The sequence below is a fragment of the Ambystoma mexicanum genome, chromosome 8 (genome assembly GCF_040938575.1).
Source record: "Ambystoma mexicanum isolate Mex_15411 chromosome 8, UKY_AmexF1_1, whole genome shotgun sequence".
Lineage (NCBI taxonomy): Eukaryota > Metazoa > Chordata > Amphibia > Caudata > Ambystomatidae > Ambystoma > Ambystoma mexicanum.
This window is the reverse complement of record NC_090929.1, coordinates 47,536,218-47,556,347: the sequence shown is the minus strand read 5'-3', so window position 1 is coordinate 47,556,347 and position 20,130 is coordinate 47,536,218. Positions and strand designations below refer to the sequence as shown.

The 20,130-nt window shown below is 52.1% G+C and overlaps 1 protein-coding gene across 2 annotated transcripts in view; it reads right to left on the bottom strand.

The window, feature by feature from the left end:
* Positions 1–20,130, bottom strand: part of HMCN2 (hemicentin 2) — a 936,787-nt gene that overhangs the window by 676,358 nt on the left and 240,299 nt on the right. For both annotated transcript variants that reach the window (XM_069609262.1, XM_069609261.1), the window contains one exon: positions 3,073–3,200. In XM_069609262.1, the coding sequence (XP_069465363.1) occupies positions 3,073–3,200 (128 nt within the window). The remainder of the gene's footprint in view (positions 1–3,072; positions 3,201–20,130) is intronic.

Genomic DNA, 20,130 nt, shown 5'->3' with positions numbered 1-20,130 from the left:
GGGGCATAATGTTTGGTTGGGGTGAGGGATATGAAGCATAGTGTTTGCTCGAGGGATAGGGGCCATGGGGCATAGTGTTTGGTTGGGGGTCAGGAGGCCATGGGGCATAGTGTTTGGTTGGGGGTTGAGGGAGCCATGGGGCATAGTGTTTGGTTGGGGGTGGGAGCCATGGGGCATAGTGTTTGGTTGGGCGTGAGGGGGACATGGGGCATAGTGTTTTTGTTGGGGGTGAGGGGGCCATGGGGCATAGTGTTTGGTTGAGGGTGGGAGCCATGGGGCATAGTGTTTGGTTGGGGTGGGAGCCATGGGGCATAGTGTTTGGTTGGGGGTGAGGGGGCCATGGGGCATAGTGTTTGGTTGGGGGTGAGGGACAGGGGGCATAGTGTTTGCTTGGGGGGTGAGGGACAGGGGGCATAGTGTTTGGTTGGGGGTGGGAGCCATGGGGCATAGTGTTTTGTTGGGGGTGAGGGACAGGGGGCATAGTGTTTGCTTGAGGAGTGGGGGACAGGGGGCATAGTGTTTGCTTGAGGTGTGGGGGCCATGGGGCATAGTGTTTGGTTGGGGGTGGGAGCCATGGGGCATAGTGTTTGGTTGGGGGTGGGAGCCATGGGGCATAGTGTTTGGTTGGGGGTGAGGGGGTCATGGGGCATAGTGTTTGGTTGGGGGTGAGGGGGCCATGGGGCATAGTGTTTGGTTGGGGGTGATGGGGCATGGGGCATAGTGTTTGATTGGGGTGAGGGACATGGGGCATAGTGTTTGGTTGGGGGTGGGAGCCATAGGGCATAGTGTTTGGTTGGGGGTAAGGGGGCCCTGGGGCATAGTGTTTGGTTGGGGGTAAGGGGGCCCTGGGGCATAGTGTTTGGTTGGGGGTGAGGGGTCATGGGTCATAGTGTTTGGTTGGGGGTGAGAGGGCCATGGGGCATAGTGTTTGGTTGGTGTAAGGGGGCCATGGGGCATAGTGTTTGGTTGGCGGTGAGGGGGCCATGGGGCATAGTGTTTGGTTGGGGATGAGGGGGCCATGGGGCATAGTGTTTGGTTGGGGGTGAGGGACATGGGGCATAGTGTTTGGTTGGGGGTTGTGGGAGCCATGGGGCATACTGTTTTGTTGGGGGTGAGGGGGCCATGGGGCATAGTGTTGGGTTGGGGTTTGATGGAGCCATGGGGCATATTGTTTGGTTTGGGGTGAGGGGGCCATTGGGCATAGTGTTTGGTTGGGGGTGAGGGAGACCATGGGGCATAGTGTTTGGTTGGGGGTGAGGGGGCCATGGGGCATAGTGTTTGGTTGGGGGTGAGGGGGCCATGGGGCATAGTGTTTGGTTGAGCGGTGGGGGCCATGGGGCATAGTGTTTGGTTGGGGGTTGAGGGAGCCATGGGGCATAGTGTTTGGTCGGGGGTTAGGGGGCCATGGGGCATAGTCTTTGGTTCGGGGTGGGAGCCATGGGGCATAGTGTTTGGTTGAGGGTGATGGGGCCATGGGGCATAGTGTTTGGTTGGGGGTGGGAGCCATGTGGCATAGTGTTTGGTTGGGAGTGAGGGGGCCATGGGGCATAGTGTTTGGTTGGGGGTGAGGGACAGGGGGCATAGTGTTTGCTTGAGGCGTGGGGGCCATGGGGCATAGTGTTTGTTTGGGGGTGGGGCCATGGGGCATAGTGTTTGGTTGGGGGTGAGGGGACCATGGGTCATAGTGTTTGGTTGGGGGTGAGGGACAGGGGGCATAGTGTTTGCTTGAGGCGTGGGGGTCATGGGGCATAGTGTTTGGTTGGGGTGGGAGCCATGGGGCATAGTGTTTGGATGGGGTGAGGGGGCCATGGGGCATAGTGTTTGGTTGGGGTTGAGGGGGGCATAGTGTTTGGTTGGGTGTGAGGGACATGGGGCATAGTGTTTGGTTGGGGGTGAGGGGGCCGTGGGGCATAGTGTTTGGTTGGGGGTGGGGCCATGGGGCATAGTGTTTGGTTGGGGGTGAGGGGGCCATGGGTCATAGTGTTTGGTTGGGGGTGAGGGACAGGGGGCATAGTGTTTGCTTGAGGCGTGGGGGTCATGGGGCATAGTGTTTGGTTGGGGTGGGAGCCATGGGGCATATGTTTGGATGGGGTGAGGGGGCCATGGGGCATAGTGTTTTGTTGGGGTTGAGGGGGGCATGGGGCATAGTGTTTGGTTGGGTGTGAGGGACATGGGGCATAGTGTTTGGTTGGGGGTGAGGGGGCCATGGGGCATAGTGTTTGGTTGGGGGTGGGAGCCATGGGGCATAGTGTTGCACTCCAAGAGTGAACCCAATAATAAAGCTAAAACAGGCACAGTTAGGAGATGGTCATCCTTTGCTTTTTGAGGAAACCTGACTCAACGAAGGCCATACTCCTCTTGGGCAACCCAAACAGCAAACTATAGCAGTCCAAAATAACGGAATGTCCAATCAAGGGTCAATAAAATATATATAAGTTAATTAAACAGACAAAATACAATAACTAAATAGAAATAAATTATAACAATGGAAAATGTGTAGTACAAAATGTAAGTTTGAAATGCAAATAAAAATCGTTACCCCTCAAAAACATATTCTTTTTCCATGTGTTTAATACAAATTGGGGGTTGAAAACGCCTCCTGACATGTCCCGCCTACCGCCCCGCCCACTTTTACTTTTCGGCCCACTATAGCCCTCATGTAAGGTACTTTCGGCCCTCTGTCAAAATCAGTTGTGCACCCCTGAACTAGAACCCCAACTCCTGCAACGCCCGCCCCCAGCCGCCCCCATCCACTTCAATATCCGGGGGAGAACCCATCACCCCCCAGAACACCCTGCAAACGGTGCACCCCTGTATCATTTCCAGCAGGACTCGAGATGTGGGTGCATAGAATAAGAAGCTGGGGAGGACCCTCAGGGCGGAACTCTGACCATTGCACGTGAGCCCTCCACTCCCAGGCCAGCTGCTGAATCCGTGGGCAGAGAACACCCGCCTCATTGAGCGGAGGCATGCCAGTACTGCTTAATGTGCATAGCATAACTCCACGGCATCGTGCACGCCACACACGGTGCACAGCAGCAGCTGAGGCTCAGTGTGCACCCATCGCCTTACCTTGCACCTGCAACCTGTAGGTCCGGGAGGCGTTGCCGGCCGGGCTCGATGCAACGCAGGTGTACTCGCCATTGTCGGTCACTCTCAATTCCGACAGCCGGAGGGTCCAGGGAGGCAACAGACTGACCCTAGGGGGGGTAGAGCAGAGCAGAGCAAGGCTCATCATCATTCAGTGAGTACAGGGCCCCTCACACATCTCCAAACAGGGCGCTCAGTTACAGAACCAATCACGAGAAGACGATGAATGCAAAGCAGTGCTGTCCTGTGCACCAGGCATACTGGCACGTGCTCATATGCCAGGTACGCGGCCTCCCAGTGCTCTGCCAGTCTAGGGTGTGCCAGCTTGCCCGGTGTCGGGCTTGCATAGGTCTGTGGTCAGAGATTCAAAATAAAGGTGCAGTAGAGGGCAAGAATGCCAAACATATAGACGGATGCTTAAATAATAGGCATGAAAGGCACACACAGGCATATAACGTACATTATGGGGCATGGAAGGCATACATGGGCTATTACGGTGCATTAAAAGGCATGGAAGGCATACACCGGAATATAAGGTGCTAGTGCATCATGAGGCATGGAAGGAATACAAAGGCATATAAGGTGCATCATGAGGCATGGAAGGAATACAAAGGCATATACGGTGTATTTTGAGGCACAGAAGGCAAACACAGGCATATGAGGTGCCATTATAAGGCATGGATGGCATACAATGTACTTTAGAAGGCATGTGAGTCTTACAAAGGCATCATGGGTGCATACAAAGACATTGAACGGATAAAGGTGCGTTTTGGGACACGGGAGACATACACATTGATTAAAGAACTGATAGGCATACAATGATGAGAAAGGAGAATAAGAAAGGGATTGGCTCTTCCTTTACTGTGCGACAATGACAGAGATACTCCGTGCTCTACAGTAGATGGGAAGGCAGGTAGAATTAGGGGGCACGCATGGCCGTTCACTCAGCACCCCATTTTAAGCTTGGTGGCTGAGCGCTCGTGCCGTCCTCTACATGAGCTCACATGTCCTCGGTTGCTAAGCAGCAATGTGATACCATCAAATCGGTTGCTATGACACCAGACAAGCCCCTCTTCCGTAATAATTCCCATGCCAGAGAAAGTACCTGAAAGGCATACAAAGTAGGGGGCAAAGCGCGCGCCATGTAATGTGTAAGAGATGGGGGGCAGGCAAAAGGAAGCGGAGGGAGGGGGGGGCAGCTGTGCCATATAACATAGGAGATGGGAGTGGGGGGTAGGCAAAAGCAAGGGGGAAGCTCTGCCATATAACATAGAAAAGGGGGTGGAGGGCAGGCAAAAGGAAAGGGGCAGCATTGCCAGCAGTGCCATGTAACATAGAAGAGGGGGATGGGGCAGGCAAAAGGAAGGGGGCAACAGTGCCATGTAACATAGAAGAGGGGGATGGGACAGGCAAAAGGAAGGGGGACAGCAGTGCCATATAACATAGAAGAGGGGGATGGAGGGCAGGCAAAAGGAAGGGGGCAGCAGTGCCATGTAACATAGAAGAGGGGGATGGGGCAGGCAAAAGGAAGGGGGACAGCAGTGCCATATAACATAGAAGAGGAGGATGGGGCAGGCAAAAGGAGGTGCTGTCGGGGCCATCTTGTGTGTCAGTGGTGCCGGGTGAGAAGCGTAGGAAAATCTCCCTGGTCAGCTGAGGCAGAGCCATGGCCAAGAGTTCCCCGGCATGGGGGTATCTGGAGATAAAGTGGAGTCTGCTCCAGCCCCTGTCCTCGGCGGCTCTGGACTCCAGGGGGTGGCTCTGTGCCTCCTCACTGTCAGCTCAGCTTCCCGTACTCACCTCTCCTCAGCTCCCGTACTCACCTCTCCTCAGCTTCCCGTACTCACCTCTCCTCCACTTCCCGTACTCACCTCTCCTCAGCTTCCCGTACTCACCTCTCCTCAGCTTCCCGTACTCACCTCTCCTCCGCTTCCCGTACTCACCTCTCCTCAGCTTCCCGTGCTCACCTCTCTTCAGCTTCCCGTGCTCACCTCTCCTCAGCTTCCCGTGCTCACCTCTCCTCAGCTTCCCGTACTCACCTCTCCTCAGCTTCCCGTGCTCACCTCTCCTCAGCTTCCCGTGCTCACCTCTCCTCAGCTTCCCGTACTCACCTCTCCTCAGCTTCCCGTGCTCACCTCTCTTCAGCTTCCCGTACTCACCTCTCCTCAGCTTCCCGTACTCACTTCTCTTCAGCTTCCAATAATCACACACTGAAATATCAACTGTGAACAGCTACCCACAGCTCCTTCGTTTACCCTCGCAGGCCAAGACCCTCACAGGAAGCCCAGCCCGAGGGTAGGGATGGCAGGGTTCTATAAGCACAGGTTCTCGAGTAGTTGGAGTAAGAGCTGGTGGTAAGAGTTTGGAGGAGACTGGAGGCAGATGCAGGAGTGTGAAGGTTGGCAATGAAAGGGGGAAATCAGTCAGGAGGAGGTGGTGGTGTGGTGTAGCCACAAGGAGAGGCATAACCAGCCCAGAAGTAGTTAGGTGGTGAGAGGCGGAGGAGTCAGGACGCCAGTGGATGGAGATGACCCAGACCCTCAAAACATCCACACCAGGAGAAAGAAAGGGTGCAGAAAACTCTTGTACCCAGGACCACAAACTAAACAAGAATAGTCTTGAGAGGATCTAGAAAGAAGGGTGCAGAAAAACCTTATACCTGGGACCTCGAACCAAACCAGGAGAAGATTCTGAGAGGATCATTGAAACAGGGTGTGGAAAACCCTTAAGCTCGAGACAGGGCATCCAGGGCAAACTCTACTAGTACCTGCTGCTAGTGGCGGAGACCCAATGACGCCTGCTGCTGGGGGGGATGTCAGACAGAGGTTGGCAAACCATTGTGAACTATATCTGGAAGCAGCGAGTGAATTGAACTATTAAGAAGAAAATCGCTTGCCTTTGAGTTCGTTTTCAAGGGACGTTTATGTTATAGAAAAGGCTTTTAGGTGCAGTGTTGTTTTGAGCGTCTTCATGAGCCCCGCTCTTCCAAATGAGAATACCCCAGCAGAGTCTTGGACCTCTTTGCCATCTTAGGGTTAATCAAACACTAGAACCTGGCAGCCTGGTAAATATTGTTTGCCACTTTGAAGACCTGCAGAGACGATTGCACGAGGAAACACACTGTAGAAAACTTTCCCTCAGGGTTGTGAAGCAGCCGAGAGACAGAGTACGGAATCAGCATTACTTGTGGTCACTCAGGCTCTGCACGCTGCTCGGCACCCAAACCTTCATCCATTTTCATTCTTCTTGATCTCTCGGCTGCTTCCGACACGGTGCATCACTCTCGTCTTTCTTCTCGGTGCATCACTCTCGTCTTTCTTTTCCCGGAGTTACTGGCCTGGCTTTCATTCTTCTTGATCTCTCGGCTGCTTTCGACACGGTGCATCACTCTCGTCTTTCTTCTCCCGGAGTTACTGGCCTGGCTTTCATTCTTCTTGATCTCTCGGCTGCTTTCGACACGGTGCATCACTCTCGTCTTTCTTCTCCTGGAGTTACTGGCCTGGCTTTCATTCTTCTTGATCTCTCGGCTGCTTTCGACACGGTGCATCACTCTCGTCTTTCTTCTCCCGGAGTTACTGGCCTGGCTTTCATTCTTCTTGATCTCTCGGCTGCTTTCGACACGGTGCATCACTCTCGTCTTTCTTCTCCCGGAGTTACTGGCCTGGCTTTCATTCTTCTTGATCTCTCGGCTGCTTTCGACACAGTGCATCACTCTCGTCTTTCTTCTCCCGGAGTTACTGGCCTGGCTTTCATTCTTCTTGATCTCTCGGCTGCTTTCGACACGGTGCATCACTCTCGTCTTTCTTCTCCCGGAGTTACTGGCCTGGCTTTCATGCTTCTTGATCTCTCAGATGCTTTCGACACGGTGCATCATTCTCGTCTTTCTTCTCCCGGAGTTACTGGCCTGGCTTTACAGTAGATCTACTCTTATCTCACTGATCGTTCCTTCTCTGTTTTGTGGGAGGGTAAACTTTCCACTCCTGATCCCCTTCTTCATGGAGTTCCCCAAGACTCTGTCCCTGGCCCCTTTCTTTGTTCTCTTTACACTACCCCACTCACACACGTCCTTCAGTCCTTTGGTCTTGATTGCCACTTGTATGCAGACGATACTCAGATCTACCTCTCTTCATCCGCTTACATCACTAGACGATACTCAGATCCACCTCTCTTCCTCTACTTACATCACTAGACAATACTCAGATCCACCGCTCTGCATCTGCTTACATAACTAAATGATACTCAGATCCACCTGTCTTCCTCTGCTTACATCACCAGACGATACTCAGATCCACCTCTCTTCCACTGCTTACATCACTAGACGATACTCAGATCCACCTCTCTTCCTCTGCTTACATCACTAGACGATACTCAGATCCATCACTAGACGATACTCAGATCCACCTCTCTTCCTCTGCTTACATTACCAGACGATACACAGATCCACTTCTCTTCCTCTGCTTACATCACCAGACGATACACAGATCCACCTCTCTTCCTCTGCTTACATCACTAGACGATACTCAGATCCACCTCTCTTCCTCCGCTTACATCACTAGACGATACTCAGATCCACCTCTCTTCCTCTGCTTACGTCACCAGACGATACTCAGATCCACCTCTCTTCATCTGCTTACGTCACCAGATGATACTCAGATCCACCTCTCTTCATCTGCTTACATCACTAGAAGATACTCAGATCCACCTCTCTTCATTTGCTTACGTCACCAGACGATTCTCAGATCCACCTCTCTTCATCTGCTTACATCACTAGACGATACTCAGATCCACCTCTCTTCCTCCGCTTACATCACCAGACGATACTCAGATCCACCTCTCTTCCTCTGCTTACATCACTAGACGATACTCAGATCCACCTCTCTTCATCTGCTTATGTCACCAGACGATACTCAGATCCACCTCTCTTCCTCCGCTTACATCACCAGACGATACTCAGATCCACCTCTCTTCCTCTGCTTACATCACTAGACGATACTCAGATCCACCTCTCTTCCTCCGCTTACATCACCAGACGATACTCAGATCCACTTCTCTTCCTCTGCTTACATCACCAGACGATACTCAGATCCACCTCTCTTCCTCTGCTTACATCACTAGCTGTTTACAAGCAGTTCTATTCTGGATGCAATCTCAGTTTCTTCACATAGCTCATCTCAAACTGAAATTCTTTTTTCTCCCTTCGACTATTTTTCCATCCCCATCTTTTCCATCTATGTCCGTCCCTCTGTCCTCTGCCCCCATTTCCACCTCTGCTCGCATCTTGGGGGTCATTTTGGACCCTGATCTCTCCTTATCCTCCCATATTGCGTCCACTGCTCGCTCTCGTCGTTTCCAGCTGTTCAATATCCGTAAAAAGTGTCCTTTATTAACATTTATGCGATTAAGATCCTAATTACATCACATGTTCTCTCTGCACGTGGCTACCGTTCTGCCCTTCCCATTGGTCTCCCTGTCTCTACACGTGGCTACTGTTCTGCCCTTCACATTGGCTACTGTTCTGCCCTTCTCATTGGTCTCGTTGCCTCTACACGCGGCTACTGTTCTGCCCTTCTCATTCGTCTCCCTGCCTTTACATGTGGCTATTGTTCTGCCCTTCTCATTCGTCTCCCTGCCTCTACATGTGGCTATTGTTCTGCCCTTGTCATTGGTCTCCCTGCCTCTCTACACGCGGCTACTGTTCTGCCCTTCTCATTGGTCTCCCTGCCTCTACACGTGGCTACTGTTCTGCCCTTCTCATTGGTCTCCCCCCCTTCTCATTGGTCTCCCTGCCTCTACACGTGGCTAATGTTCTGCCCTTCTCATTGGTCTCCCTGCTGTTCCGCCCTTCTCACTGGTCTCCCTTCCTCTACACATGGCTACTGTTCTGCCCTTCTCATTGGTCTCCCCCGCCCTTCTCATTGGTCTCCCTGCCTCTACACGTGGCTCCTGTTCTGCCCTTCTCATTGGTCTCCCTGCCTCTCTACACGTGGATACTGTTCTGCCCTTCCCATTGGTCTCCCTGCCTCTAAACGTGGCTACTGTTCTGCCCTTCTCATTGGCTACTGCTCTGCCCTTCTCATTGGTCTCCATGCCTCTACATGTGGCTACTGTTCCGCCCTTCTCATTGGTCTACCTGCCTTTACACGTGGCTACTGTTCTGCTCTTCTCATTGGTCTCCCTGCCTCTGCACGCGGCTACTGTTCCGCCCTTCTCATTGGTCTCCCTGCCTCTACACGCGGCTACTGTTCGCCCTTCTCAGTGGTCTCTCTACCTCTACACGTGGCTACAGTTCTGCCCTTCTCATTGGCCTCCCTGCCTCTACACGTGGCTACTGTTCTGCCCTTCTCATTGGTCTCCCTGCCCCTACACATGGTTATTGTTCTGCCTTTCTCATTCGTCTCCCTGCCTCTACATGTGGCTACTGTTCTGCCCTTCTCATTGGTCTCCCTGCCTCTACACGTATCTACTGTTCTGCCCTTCTCATTGGTCTCCCTGCCTCTGCACGTGGCTACTGTTCCGCCCTTCTCATTGGTCTCCCTGCCTCTACATGTGGCTAATGTTCTGCCCTTCTCATTGGCTACTGTTCTGCCCTTCTCATTGGTCTCCCTGCCTCTACACGTGGCTACTGTTCTGCCCTTCTCATTGGTCTCCCTGCCTCTACACGCGGCTACTGTTCCGCCCTTCCCATTGGTGTCCCTGCCTCTGCATGCGGTTCCTGTTCCGCCCTTCTCATTGGCTACTGTTCTGCCCTTCTCATTGGTCTCCCTGCCTCTACACGTGGCTACTGTTCTGCCCTTCTCATTGGCTACTGTTCTGCCCTTCTCATTGGTCTCCCTGCCTCTGCACGCGGCTACTGTTCTGCCCTTCTCACTGGTCTCCCTGCCTCTCTACACGTGGCTACTGTTCTGCCCTTCTCATTGGTCTCGTGCCTTTGCACGTGGCTACTGTTCTGCCCTTCTCATTGGTCTCCATGCCTCTACACGTGGCTACTGTTCCGCCATTCTCATTAGTCTCCCTGCCTCTGCACACGGCTACTGTTCCGCCCTTCTCATTGGTCTCCCTGCCACTGCACGCAGCTACTGTTCTGCCCTTCTCATTGGTCTCCCTGCCTCTATATGCGACTACTGTTCCGCCCTTCTCATTGGTCTCGCTGCCTCTGCACGCGTCTATTGTTCTGCCCTTGTCATTGGTCTCCCTGCCTCTGCACGCTGCTACTGTTCCACACTTCTCATTGGTCTCCCTGCCTCTGCACGTGGCTACTGTTCTGCCCTTCACATTGGTCTCCTTGCCTCTGCACGTGGCTACTGTTCCGCCCTTCTCATTGGTCTCCCTGCCTCTGCACGTGGCTACTGTTCTGCCCTTCTCATTGGTCTCCCTGCCTCTACACGTGGCTACTGTTCTGCCCTTCTCATTGGTCTCCCTGCCTCTGCACGTGGCTACTGTTCTGCCCTTCTCTTTGGTCTCCCTACCTCTACACGTGGCTACTGTTCTGCCCTTCTCATTGGCTACTGTTCTGCCCTTCTCATTGGTCTCCCTGCCTCTGCACGTGGCTACTGTTATGCCCTTCTCTTTGGTCTCCCTGCCTCTACACGTGGCTACTGTTCTGCCCTTCTCATTGGCTACTGTTCTGCCCTTCTCATTGGTCTCCCTGCCTCTACACGCAGCTACTGTTCTGCCCTTCTCATTGGTCTCCCTGCCTCTACACGCGGCTACTGTTCTGCCCTTCTCATTCGTCTCCCTGCCTCTACATGTGGCTATTGTTCTGCCCTTGTCATTGGTCTCCCTGCCTCTACATGTGGCTATTGTTCTGCCCTTGTCATTGGTCTCCCTGCCTCTCTACACACGGCTACTGTTCTGCCCTTCTCATTGGTCTCCCTGCCTCTACACGCGGCTACTGTTCTGTCCTTCTCATTGGTCTCCCTGATTCTACACGTGGCTACTGTTCTGCCCTTCTCATTGGTCTCCATGCTGTTCCGCCCTTCTCGTTGGTCTCCCCTCCTCTACACATGGCTACTGTTCTGCCCTTCACATTGGTTTCCCTGCCTCTCTACACGTGGCTACTGTTCTGCCCTGCTCATTGGCTACTGTTCTGCCCTTCTCATTAGTCTCCCTGCCTCTACACGTGGCTACTGTTCTGCCCTTCTCATTGGACTTCATGCCTCTACGTGTGGCTACTGTTGCGCCCTTCTCATTGGTCTACCTGCCTTTACACGTGGCTACTGTTCCGCCCTTCTCATTGGTCACCCAATGCTACACGTGGCTACTGTTCTGCCCTTCTCATTGGTCTCCCTGCCTCTAAACGTGGCTACTGTTCTGCCCTTCTCATTGGCTACTGCTCTGCCCTTCTCATTGGTCTCCATGCCTCTACATGTGGCTACTGTTCCGCCCTTCTCATTGGCCTACCTGCCTTTACACGTGGCTACTGTTCTGCTCTTCTCATTGGTCTCCCTGCCTCTGCACGCGGCTACTGTTCCGCCCTTCTCATTGGTCTCCCTGCCTCTACACGCGGCTACTGTTCCGCCCTTCTCATTGGCCTCCCTGCCTCTACATGTGGCTACTGTTCTGCCCTTCTCATTGGTCTCCCTGCCTATCTACACATGGCTACTGTTCTGCCCTTCTTATTGGTCTCCCTGCCTCTACACGTGGCTACTGTTCCGCCCTTCTCATTGGTCTACCTGCCTTGACACGTGGCTACTGTTCTGCCCTTCTCATTGGTCTCCCTGCTTTTCTGCCCTTCTCATTGGTCACCCTGCCTCTACACGTGGCTACTGTTGCGCCCTTCTCATTGGTCTACCTGCCTTTACACGTGGCTACTGTTCCGCCCTTCTCATTGGTCACCCAATGCTACACGTGGCTACTGTTCTGCCCTTCTCATTGGTCTCCCTGCCTCTAAACGTGGCTACTGTTCTGCCCTTCTCATTGGCTACTGCTCTGCCCTTCTCATTGGTCTCCATGCCTCTACATGTGGCTACTGTTCCGCCCTTCTCATTGGCCTACCTGCCTTTACACGTGGCTACTGTTCTGCTCTTCTCATTGGTCTCCCTGCCTCTGCACGCGGCTACTGTTCCGCCCTTCTCATTGGTCTCCCTGCCTCTACACGCGGCTACTGTTCCGCCCTTCTCATTGGCCTCCCTGCCTCTACATGTGGCTACTGTTCTGCCCTTCTCATTGGTCTCCCTGCCTATCTACACATGGCTACTGTTCTGCCCTTCTTATTGGTCTCCCTGCCTCTACACGTGGCTACTGTTCCGCCCTTCTCATTGGTCTACCTGCCTTGACACGTGGCTACTGTTCTGCCCTTCTCATTGGTCTCCCTGCTTTTCTGCCCTTCTCATTGGTCACCCTGCCTCTACACGTGGCTACTGTTCCGCCCTTCTCATTGGTCTCCCTGCCTTTACACGTGGCTACTGTTCTGCCCTTCTCATTGGTCTCCCTGCCTCTACACGTGGCTATTGTTCCGCCCTTCTCATTGGTCTCCATGCCTCTACATGTGGCTACTGTTCTGCCCTTCTCATTGGCTACTGTTCTGCCCTTCTCATTGGTCTACCTGCCTTTACATGCGGCTACTGTTCTGCCCTTGTCATTGGTCTCCCTGCCTCTACACGTGGCTACTGTTCTGCCCTTCTCATTGGCTACTGTTCTGCCCTTCTCATTGGTCTCTGTGCCTCTACATGCGGCTACTGTTCTGCCCTTCTCACTGGTCTCCCTGCCTCTCTACACGTGGCTACTGTTCTGCCCTTCTCATTGGTCTCGTGCCTTTGCACGTGGCTACTGTTCTGCCCTTCTCATTGGTCTCCATGCCTCTACACGTGGCTACTGTTCCGCCATTCTCATTGGTCTCGCTGCCTCTGCACGCGGCTACTGTTCTGCCCTTGTCATTGGTCTCCCTGCTTCTGCTACGCGGCTACTGTTCCGCTCTTCTCATTGGTCTCCCTGCCTCTGCACATGGCTACTGTTCTGCCCTTCACATTGGTCTCCCTGCTTCTGCACACGGCTACTGTTCCTCCCTTCACATTGGTCTACCTGCCTTGACACGTGGCTACTGTTCCGCCCTTTTCAGTGGTCTCCCTGCCTTTACACGTGGCTACTGTTCTGCCCTTCTCATTGGTCTCCCTGCCTCTGCACACGGCTACTGTTCTGTCCTTCTCATTGGTCTCCCTGCCTCTACATGTGGCTACTGCTCCGCCCTTCTCATTGGTCTACCTGCCTTGACACGTGGCTACTGTTCTGCCCTTCTCATTGGTCTCCCTGCCTCTACATGTGGCTACTGTTCCGCCCTTCTCATTGGCCTCCCTGCTGTTCCGCCCTTCTCATTGGTCTCCCTGCCTACCGTCTTGCTCCCGTGCGCTCTATCTATACCAGTCCGCACTCTCTTTCATCTCCTCCCTTGAGCCTCTGTGCTTTGTTCTCTATTTCTTGGCCGTCCCTTGAGTCCCGGCTTCTCACACATTTATTCTCTACAATATTCAAATGCAACCATGGGCTGGATCCCCCTTATCTCTTCTCTTTGGTTTCGCCCGGCACCCCTGCCCGAGGCACCTGTTCCCACCCCCCCTTCTCTTTTCTGTCCTCCCCAAACCTCCACGTGCACCCTCTGGATTCTGTTCATTTTCCTGGCTTGGTCCAAAGCTTTGGAACGCTCTTCCTCTGACCATCAGTTCGGTGTCCTCCCTGTCTTTGATTCGTTCTTCTATTAAAGTCCATGTGGATTTAAAGAAAGGAATGGGCAGATTCTCAAAACTTGTTTGGTGCAAGGGATGAGACGTGCAGGCGCCTCCAATCACTCGATTCAAATAAAACGTGCAGCCTGTTTTCAGAGGGGATGTGAATGAGCGCGTAACAGACTTGCACATTCAGAAGCCAGTTCACTCCTTTCCATATTCCTACCACTAGGGGGTGTTGCTGCGTATTTAAGCCCATCCCGAATTCACAGACAGGCTGCTCCGGGATCTGAGCAGAAAATAGTCACATCCCCATGTGCCTTTTTCGAATATGCACAAGGGGATGCACAGTGCGTGACAGTGTCATTTCCGACTCTGTCGCGCTGTTTCTTTAAATTGATCATCAGCTGTATAAACCAGTGCTGTCCCACTTGTGTTTCTATCCCTCAAACAGGGGTAGAAATGTTTTTTTCATCATTTTTAACAATTTACAATGGCGGGCATTGTGGAATGCTCTCCCAGCCCCATGCTGGTGCATGGCACCATATGATATGATATGATATGATATATTTGTATCGCGCTCGTACACAAGTGTTTCAGCGCGCGACTAGGCAAGGGAGGGGAACAAGGGAGAACACAGCACAACATAAAAACGATCTTACTAGGCCCAGTGACATTGAGAACGCGCAAGTGCATGGGAAAGGGAAAAGAAAAAAAGTGCATGGAAGGGAGAGAGTGGAAAGTGCAGAAGCCGAGGAGCGCAGATAAATAAAATAAATAGAAAATTGAGGCAAACTGTGGCAGTGCAGCCAGCAAGTGGCAAGTGCTGTGTTTAAGGCAGCAGACTGGGTAAGTCTGAATAGGTGCAGAAAAAGAAGAAAAATGGGGGGGGGGGGCTGTATGGGTACAGATACAGTCCCCAGTACAAGGGGTGGCCAGGAGGGAGTGCAGGAAGGTGGCAGGGTGAGCTGGTACCTGGGCCCGGAGGACAGAGGGTGGCCAGGTGCACAGTGCCAAGAGAGCAGATCAGCAGGGGAGAAGGGGAGCGAAGGCAGAAGCAAAGAGGAAGGTTTTGAGGTGCTTTCGGAACCGGAGATGGTTCTCCTCAAGTTTTAGAGTGGCAGGGAGGCTGTTCCAGAGGGAGGCCCCAGCCGAAGATGGAGATCTACCCCCAGCTCGTTTCTTTGAAAAACAACTGACCCTGAGGGAGTTGGAGGTAGAGGAGCGAAGAGCTTGAGAGGGGAGGTATTTGCGGAGGGATATCTGAAGGTATTTTGGACCCAGGCCCCAGAAAGCCTTGTGGACAATGTAGAGGGTTTTGAATTTAATCCTTGCATCAACTGGGAGCCAATGGAGAGATGTCAAAGCTGGAGAGATACAATCCCAGGGCTTGAGGCCAAGGACAAGTCTCTCAGTCCTGTTTTGGATAAATTGTAGAGGGTGGAGAGTAGAGGCAGGTAGATTTAGAAAGAGGCTGTTACAATAGTCCAAGCTAGAGAGAACCAGAGCTTGGGATACCATGAGCTTCTGGGGGAAGGAGAGGAAAGGCAGAATACCTCTGAGGAGGTGCAGTCGGAAGTTTGACTTTTTAGAGACATCAGAGATATGGGCCGAGAAGGAAAGTGTGGAGTCAAAGATGACACCAAGGTTCTTAGCCTCGCAGGTAGGGGTAGGAGGAGGGCCAAGGGAGGCCGGCCAGAGAGTGAGGGGAAAGGATGGTGAAGGTGTGCCGATGAGGAGGATCTCTGTCTTGCTGGCATTCAGACAAAGATCATTGGCGGCACACCAATTTTGAATGGCAGTGAGGCAGTCAGAGATGAGAGAGGGAGAAGAGGTGGCTGAGGGCAGCCGGAAAATGAGTTCAGTGTCATCAGAGTAGCACTGGAAATTTGAGCAGAAAATGGCAATGCAGTGAGCGAGAGTTGCCAGGTATTGGTTGAAAAGCCAGGGCGAGAGGTTAGACCCCTGGGGAACACTGCAGGTAGAGAGGAAGATAGATGATAGGAAAGACCCCAGTTGGACCTGAGAGGGTCGATCAGAGAGGAAAGAGGTCAGCCAGGCCAGAGCCTGATCAGTGATTCCCAGGTTATCACGGAGACGGTTGAGCAGGATGGTATGGTTGACTATGTCGAAGGTAGAAGAGAGATCGAGGAGGATGAGGACAGAAGGAATGTTAGAATCAAGGTTGGAGAGCAGATCTTCACGGATATTGAGGAGAGCAGTTTCCATGCTTCTGGCCGCTCTGAAGCCAGACTGATGGTCACGGAGACAACCAACAGAATCTGAATGAAGGTTAAGCTGAGAGATGGCCAGCTTTTCCAGGAGTTTGCCCAGAAAGGGGGTAATGGAAATTGGGCGATAGTTTGCCGGACATGAAGGATCAGCTGTGGGTTTCTTGAGAAGAGGATGCACAAGGGAGTGCTTCAGAGAGGAGGGGAAGGATCCTGAGGCAAATGAGTGGTTGCAAAAATCAGCAAGGGCAGGAGCGAGGGTGTCAATGTGGTCCTTGATGGTTTTGGAGGAACAGGGATGAACCTGTTTTGACAAGGCTTTCATAGATCGGACTTGTCTACCGACCTCGTCAGGGGAGAAAATAGGAAAGGAAGAGAAGGATGGTGGGGGGATGCTTAAAGGGGGGTCTCCAAGCACAGACTGAGAGGGAATAGGAGGGGGAGGGGATGCGCGTGTGAACAGGATGTCCTGGGTTTTAGAGATAACGTGCGAGGCAAGGGCATTAGAGAGAGCCTGGGAGGCAAGAGGAGGGGAGGAGACTGCTGCAGGGTTGGCAAGTTCCTTGCAGATTTTAAAGAGTTTGGCCGAGTTGTTGGATGCCGCAGAGACACAGGCTTGAATGTGGGCTCTCTTCTTAGTGCGGACAGAGAGTCGGTATTGCCTTTGGAGCAGGCGACAGGCCAGTTTTTCAGGGGATGAGCAAGAAGACCTCCATTTCCTCTCAGCCGCCCTACATTTACGTTTAAGTGTAGCTAGGTCGGAGTCATACCAGGAATTGCACTTGGCTTTGGACTTCAAGTGGATCCTCATGACAGGGGCAAGAGCATCAAGAGTATCAGAGATGGAAGAGTACAGAAGGGACAGGGTTGTGTCGGGGTGTGAGTCAGCCAGGGGAGGAGGAGGGGGAGAGAAGGTGGCAGCGAAAGCCTCAGCTGACACATGCTTCATAGGTCGGATGTCCAAGAAGGTAGGTGGCAGTGTTGAGGTGAGCTTGGCTTGGGGAGAAGAGAGTAAGAGATGGGAGGAGAGGAGGCAGTGGTCACTCCAGGAGAGAGGAGTGGTCAGAGGAATAGAGAGGGGGAGGCCAGGGGAGATCAAGACATCAAGTGTGTGTCCTGCAGAGTGCATCGGGCCAGAGGAGAGGATAGAGAGGGAGAGGGTATCGCAGAGGTTGCGAAAGAGCAGCGATGAGGGACAGTGAGAATCGAGGTGAATGTTGAGGTCACCAAAGAGGAGGAGTTGAGTGGTTGAGGCCAGGAGGGAGGAGGAGCGGTTGGCCCACTCAGAGAGAAAAGAGGTGATTTGCCCGGGGGGGCGGTAGAGAGTAGCAATAGTAAGAGAGTGGCTAGGAGAGAGCGAGAGCCTGCAGACAAGGCATTCAAAAGAGGAGTAAATCTGAGTGGGAATGATAGTGGCAGGAATCCACTTAGGAAAGATCAGGGCTACGCCCCCTCCAGGTCGAGTGGATCTGGGAGCTGAGAGGATCTTGTAGCCATCAGGGAGGAGAGTGTATAAGCTTGTGATAGAGCTGGCTGTGAACCATGTCTCCGTAAGACCGAGGACATCAAGGTCCAGTTCTTCAAGGAGGTGGCAGATGTCAGAGGAGTGTTTGACGGCAGAGCGAGAGTTGAGAGTGGCAAGATGAAGAAGGTTGCCGGCCTTAAAGACCTTCCGGGGAGGGGTACAAATCAGAGGTACGCCCTGCGGAGTTGTGGAGGTAGCCTCAAGAGTGGCAGAGGAGGAGGAAAAAGTGGGTAAAGTAGCCAAGGAATGAGAGGAGGGGACAGCTGGAGATGAGAGGAAGTTGATGAGGCGAGGGAAACGCTTATCGAAGAGGAACAGATTGGCCTGAGGACCTTGGACCATGACAGTGCCATTTAGGTAGACATTAAGGATGACTCTGGAGGAGTCGAAAGAAGCCATGAGGACATCCCAGTGAGTGCCACCATTAATGGGAGAGGAGGAGACAGGACAAAGCACAGAGATCATATGGGGGGTCCATAGATCCGGCAAAGGAACAACAAAGAGGATGTCGGTGAGGGTCTGTCTGGAAGAGGCGCTGGTATAGGTATCAGCGATGGGGAGTCCAGGGTTGGAGGCCAAGATATCCTTTTTAAATTTTTTCTTTTTTCCAGACTTGGTCAGAAGGGAAGGGTAGTTAATAGAGAAGCAGTTGGAATAGATGGGAGAGACAGAAAGCGCCATGAGTGGAAATGAGAAGAGGCAGAGGGAGCACTAAGCAAGTAAAGCAGCATTGAGCAGTCACTGGGCTAGCAGGTTACAATCAAAGGCCAAAAGTTACATGCAGAAATACGCTGAAGTTGAACTTTCAAGTAAATGCAAGAATACACCCAAGTTTGGCGTTCAAGTAAATGCAGAAATACACTGAAGTTGAACTTTCAAGTAAATGCAGAAATACACTGAAGTTGAACTTTCAAGTAAATGCAAGAATACACCCAAGTTTGGCGTTCAAGTAAATGCAGAAATACACTGAAGTTGAACTTTCAAGTAAATGCAAGAATACACCCAAGTTTGGCGTTCAAGTAAATGCAGAAATACACTGAAGTTGAACTTTCAAGTAAATGCAGAAATACACTGAAGTTGAACTTTCAAGTAAATGCAAGAATACACCCAAGTTTGGCGTTCAAGTAAATGCAGAAATACACTGAAGTTGAACTTTCAAGTAAATGCAAGAATACACCCAAGTTTGGCGTTCAAGTAAATGCAGAAATACACTGAAGTTGAACTTTCAAGTAAATGCAGAAATACACTGAAGTTGAACTTTCAAGTAAATGCAAAAATACACCCAAGTTTGACTTTCAAGTAAATGCAAGAATACACCCAAGTTTGACTTTCAAGTAAATGCAGAAATACACTGAAGTTGAACTTTCAAGTAAATGCAAAAATACACCAAGTTTGACTTTCAAGTAAATGCAAGAATACACCCAAGTTTGACTTTCAAGTAAATGCAGAAATACACTGAAGTTGAACTTTCAAGTAAATGCAAGAATACACCCAAGTTTGACTGTCAGAAGTATGCATGGGTGCTGGCCAGTACATCATGTACACTCCCGCACAGTCCCTCGGAAATGTTCAGGTCACCTTTGTGCATAAGGTGATCGATGCGTTTATAAAATTAATGCAAATGACAAAAGCGCCTCCTCTGCGCGTTATTCATGTTTATTTTGGTGCTCCTATTGTATTATGTCCCTGGCCACGAGTGATACACACTGAACAAGGCTCCCAGACATGGACCAGAGCTCTCCACATGGAGCACAGCCTTGAGGCAGAAGTACCAGGTGAAAAGCAGAGCCCTCTGGCACCATGTCTTGCTTTCAGGCACCCAGCAGGGCTCCTGGACACAGAGCAGAGTTTGGAAGCACAGGAGCAGCTTCCAGGTACAGGACATACCTGTCAGCCATGGAGAAGAGCTCCCAGTCTTGGAGCAGGTCCCCGGGCAGCATGAAGAGTTCTCGGCCACCAGACAGCACCCCTGAGGACAAGACACATGTATCAGGTATCCTCTAGCCCTCTCAGGGCGTAAGCAAAGAGGCCAGGTGCTGGGCATGGCTTTCAGACACTGTGTAAAGATCTCAGGTGCTGGCCATGGCTTTCAGACACTGTCTAAAGATCTCAGGTGCTGGGCATGGCTTTCAGACACTGTGTAAAGATCTCAGTTACTGTGCATGGCTTTCAGACACTGTGTAAAGATCTCAGGTACTGGGCATGGCTTTCAGACACTGTGTAAAGATCTCAGGTACTGGGCATGGCTTTCAGACACTGTGTAAAGATCTCAGGTGCTGGGCATGGCTTTCAGACACTGTGTAAAGGTCTCAGGTGCTGGGCATGGCTTTCAGACACTGTTTAAAGATCTCAGTTACTGGGCATGGCTTTCAGACACTGTGTAAAGATCTCAGGTGCTGGGCATGGCTTTCAGACACTGTGTAAAGATCTCAGGTGCTGGGCATGGCTTTCAGACACTGTGTAAAGATCTCAGGTACTGGGCATGGCTTTCAGACACGTAAAGATCTCAGGTACTGGGCATGGCTTTCAGACACTGTGTAAAGGTCTCAGGTACTGGGCATGGCACCAGGCAGAGCTCCTATGCACTAGGCAGAGCTCCCAGGCACCGGTCAGAGCTCCCAGGCAG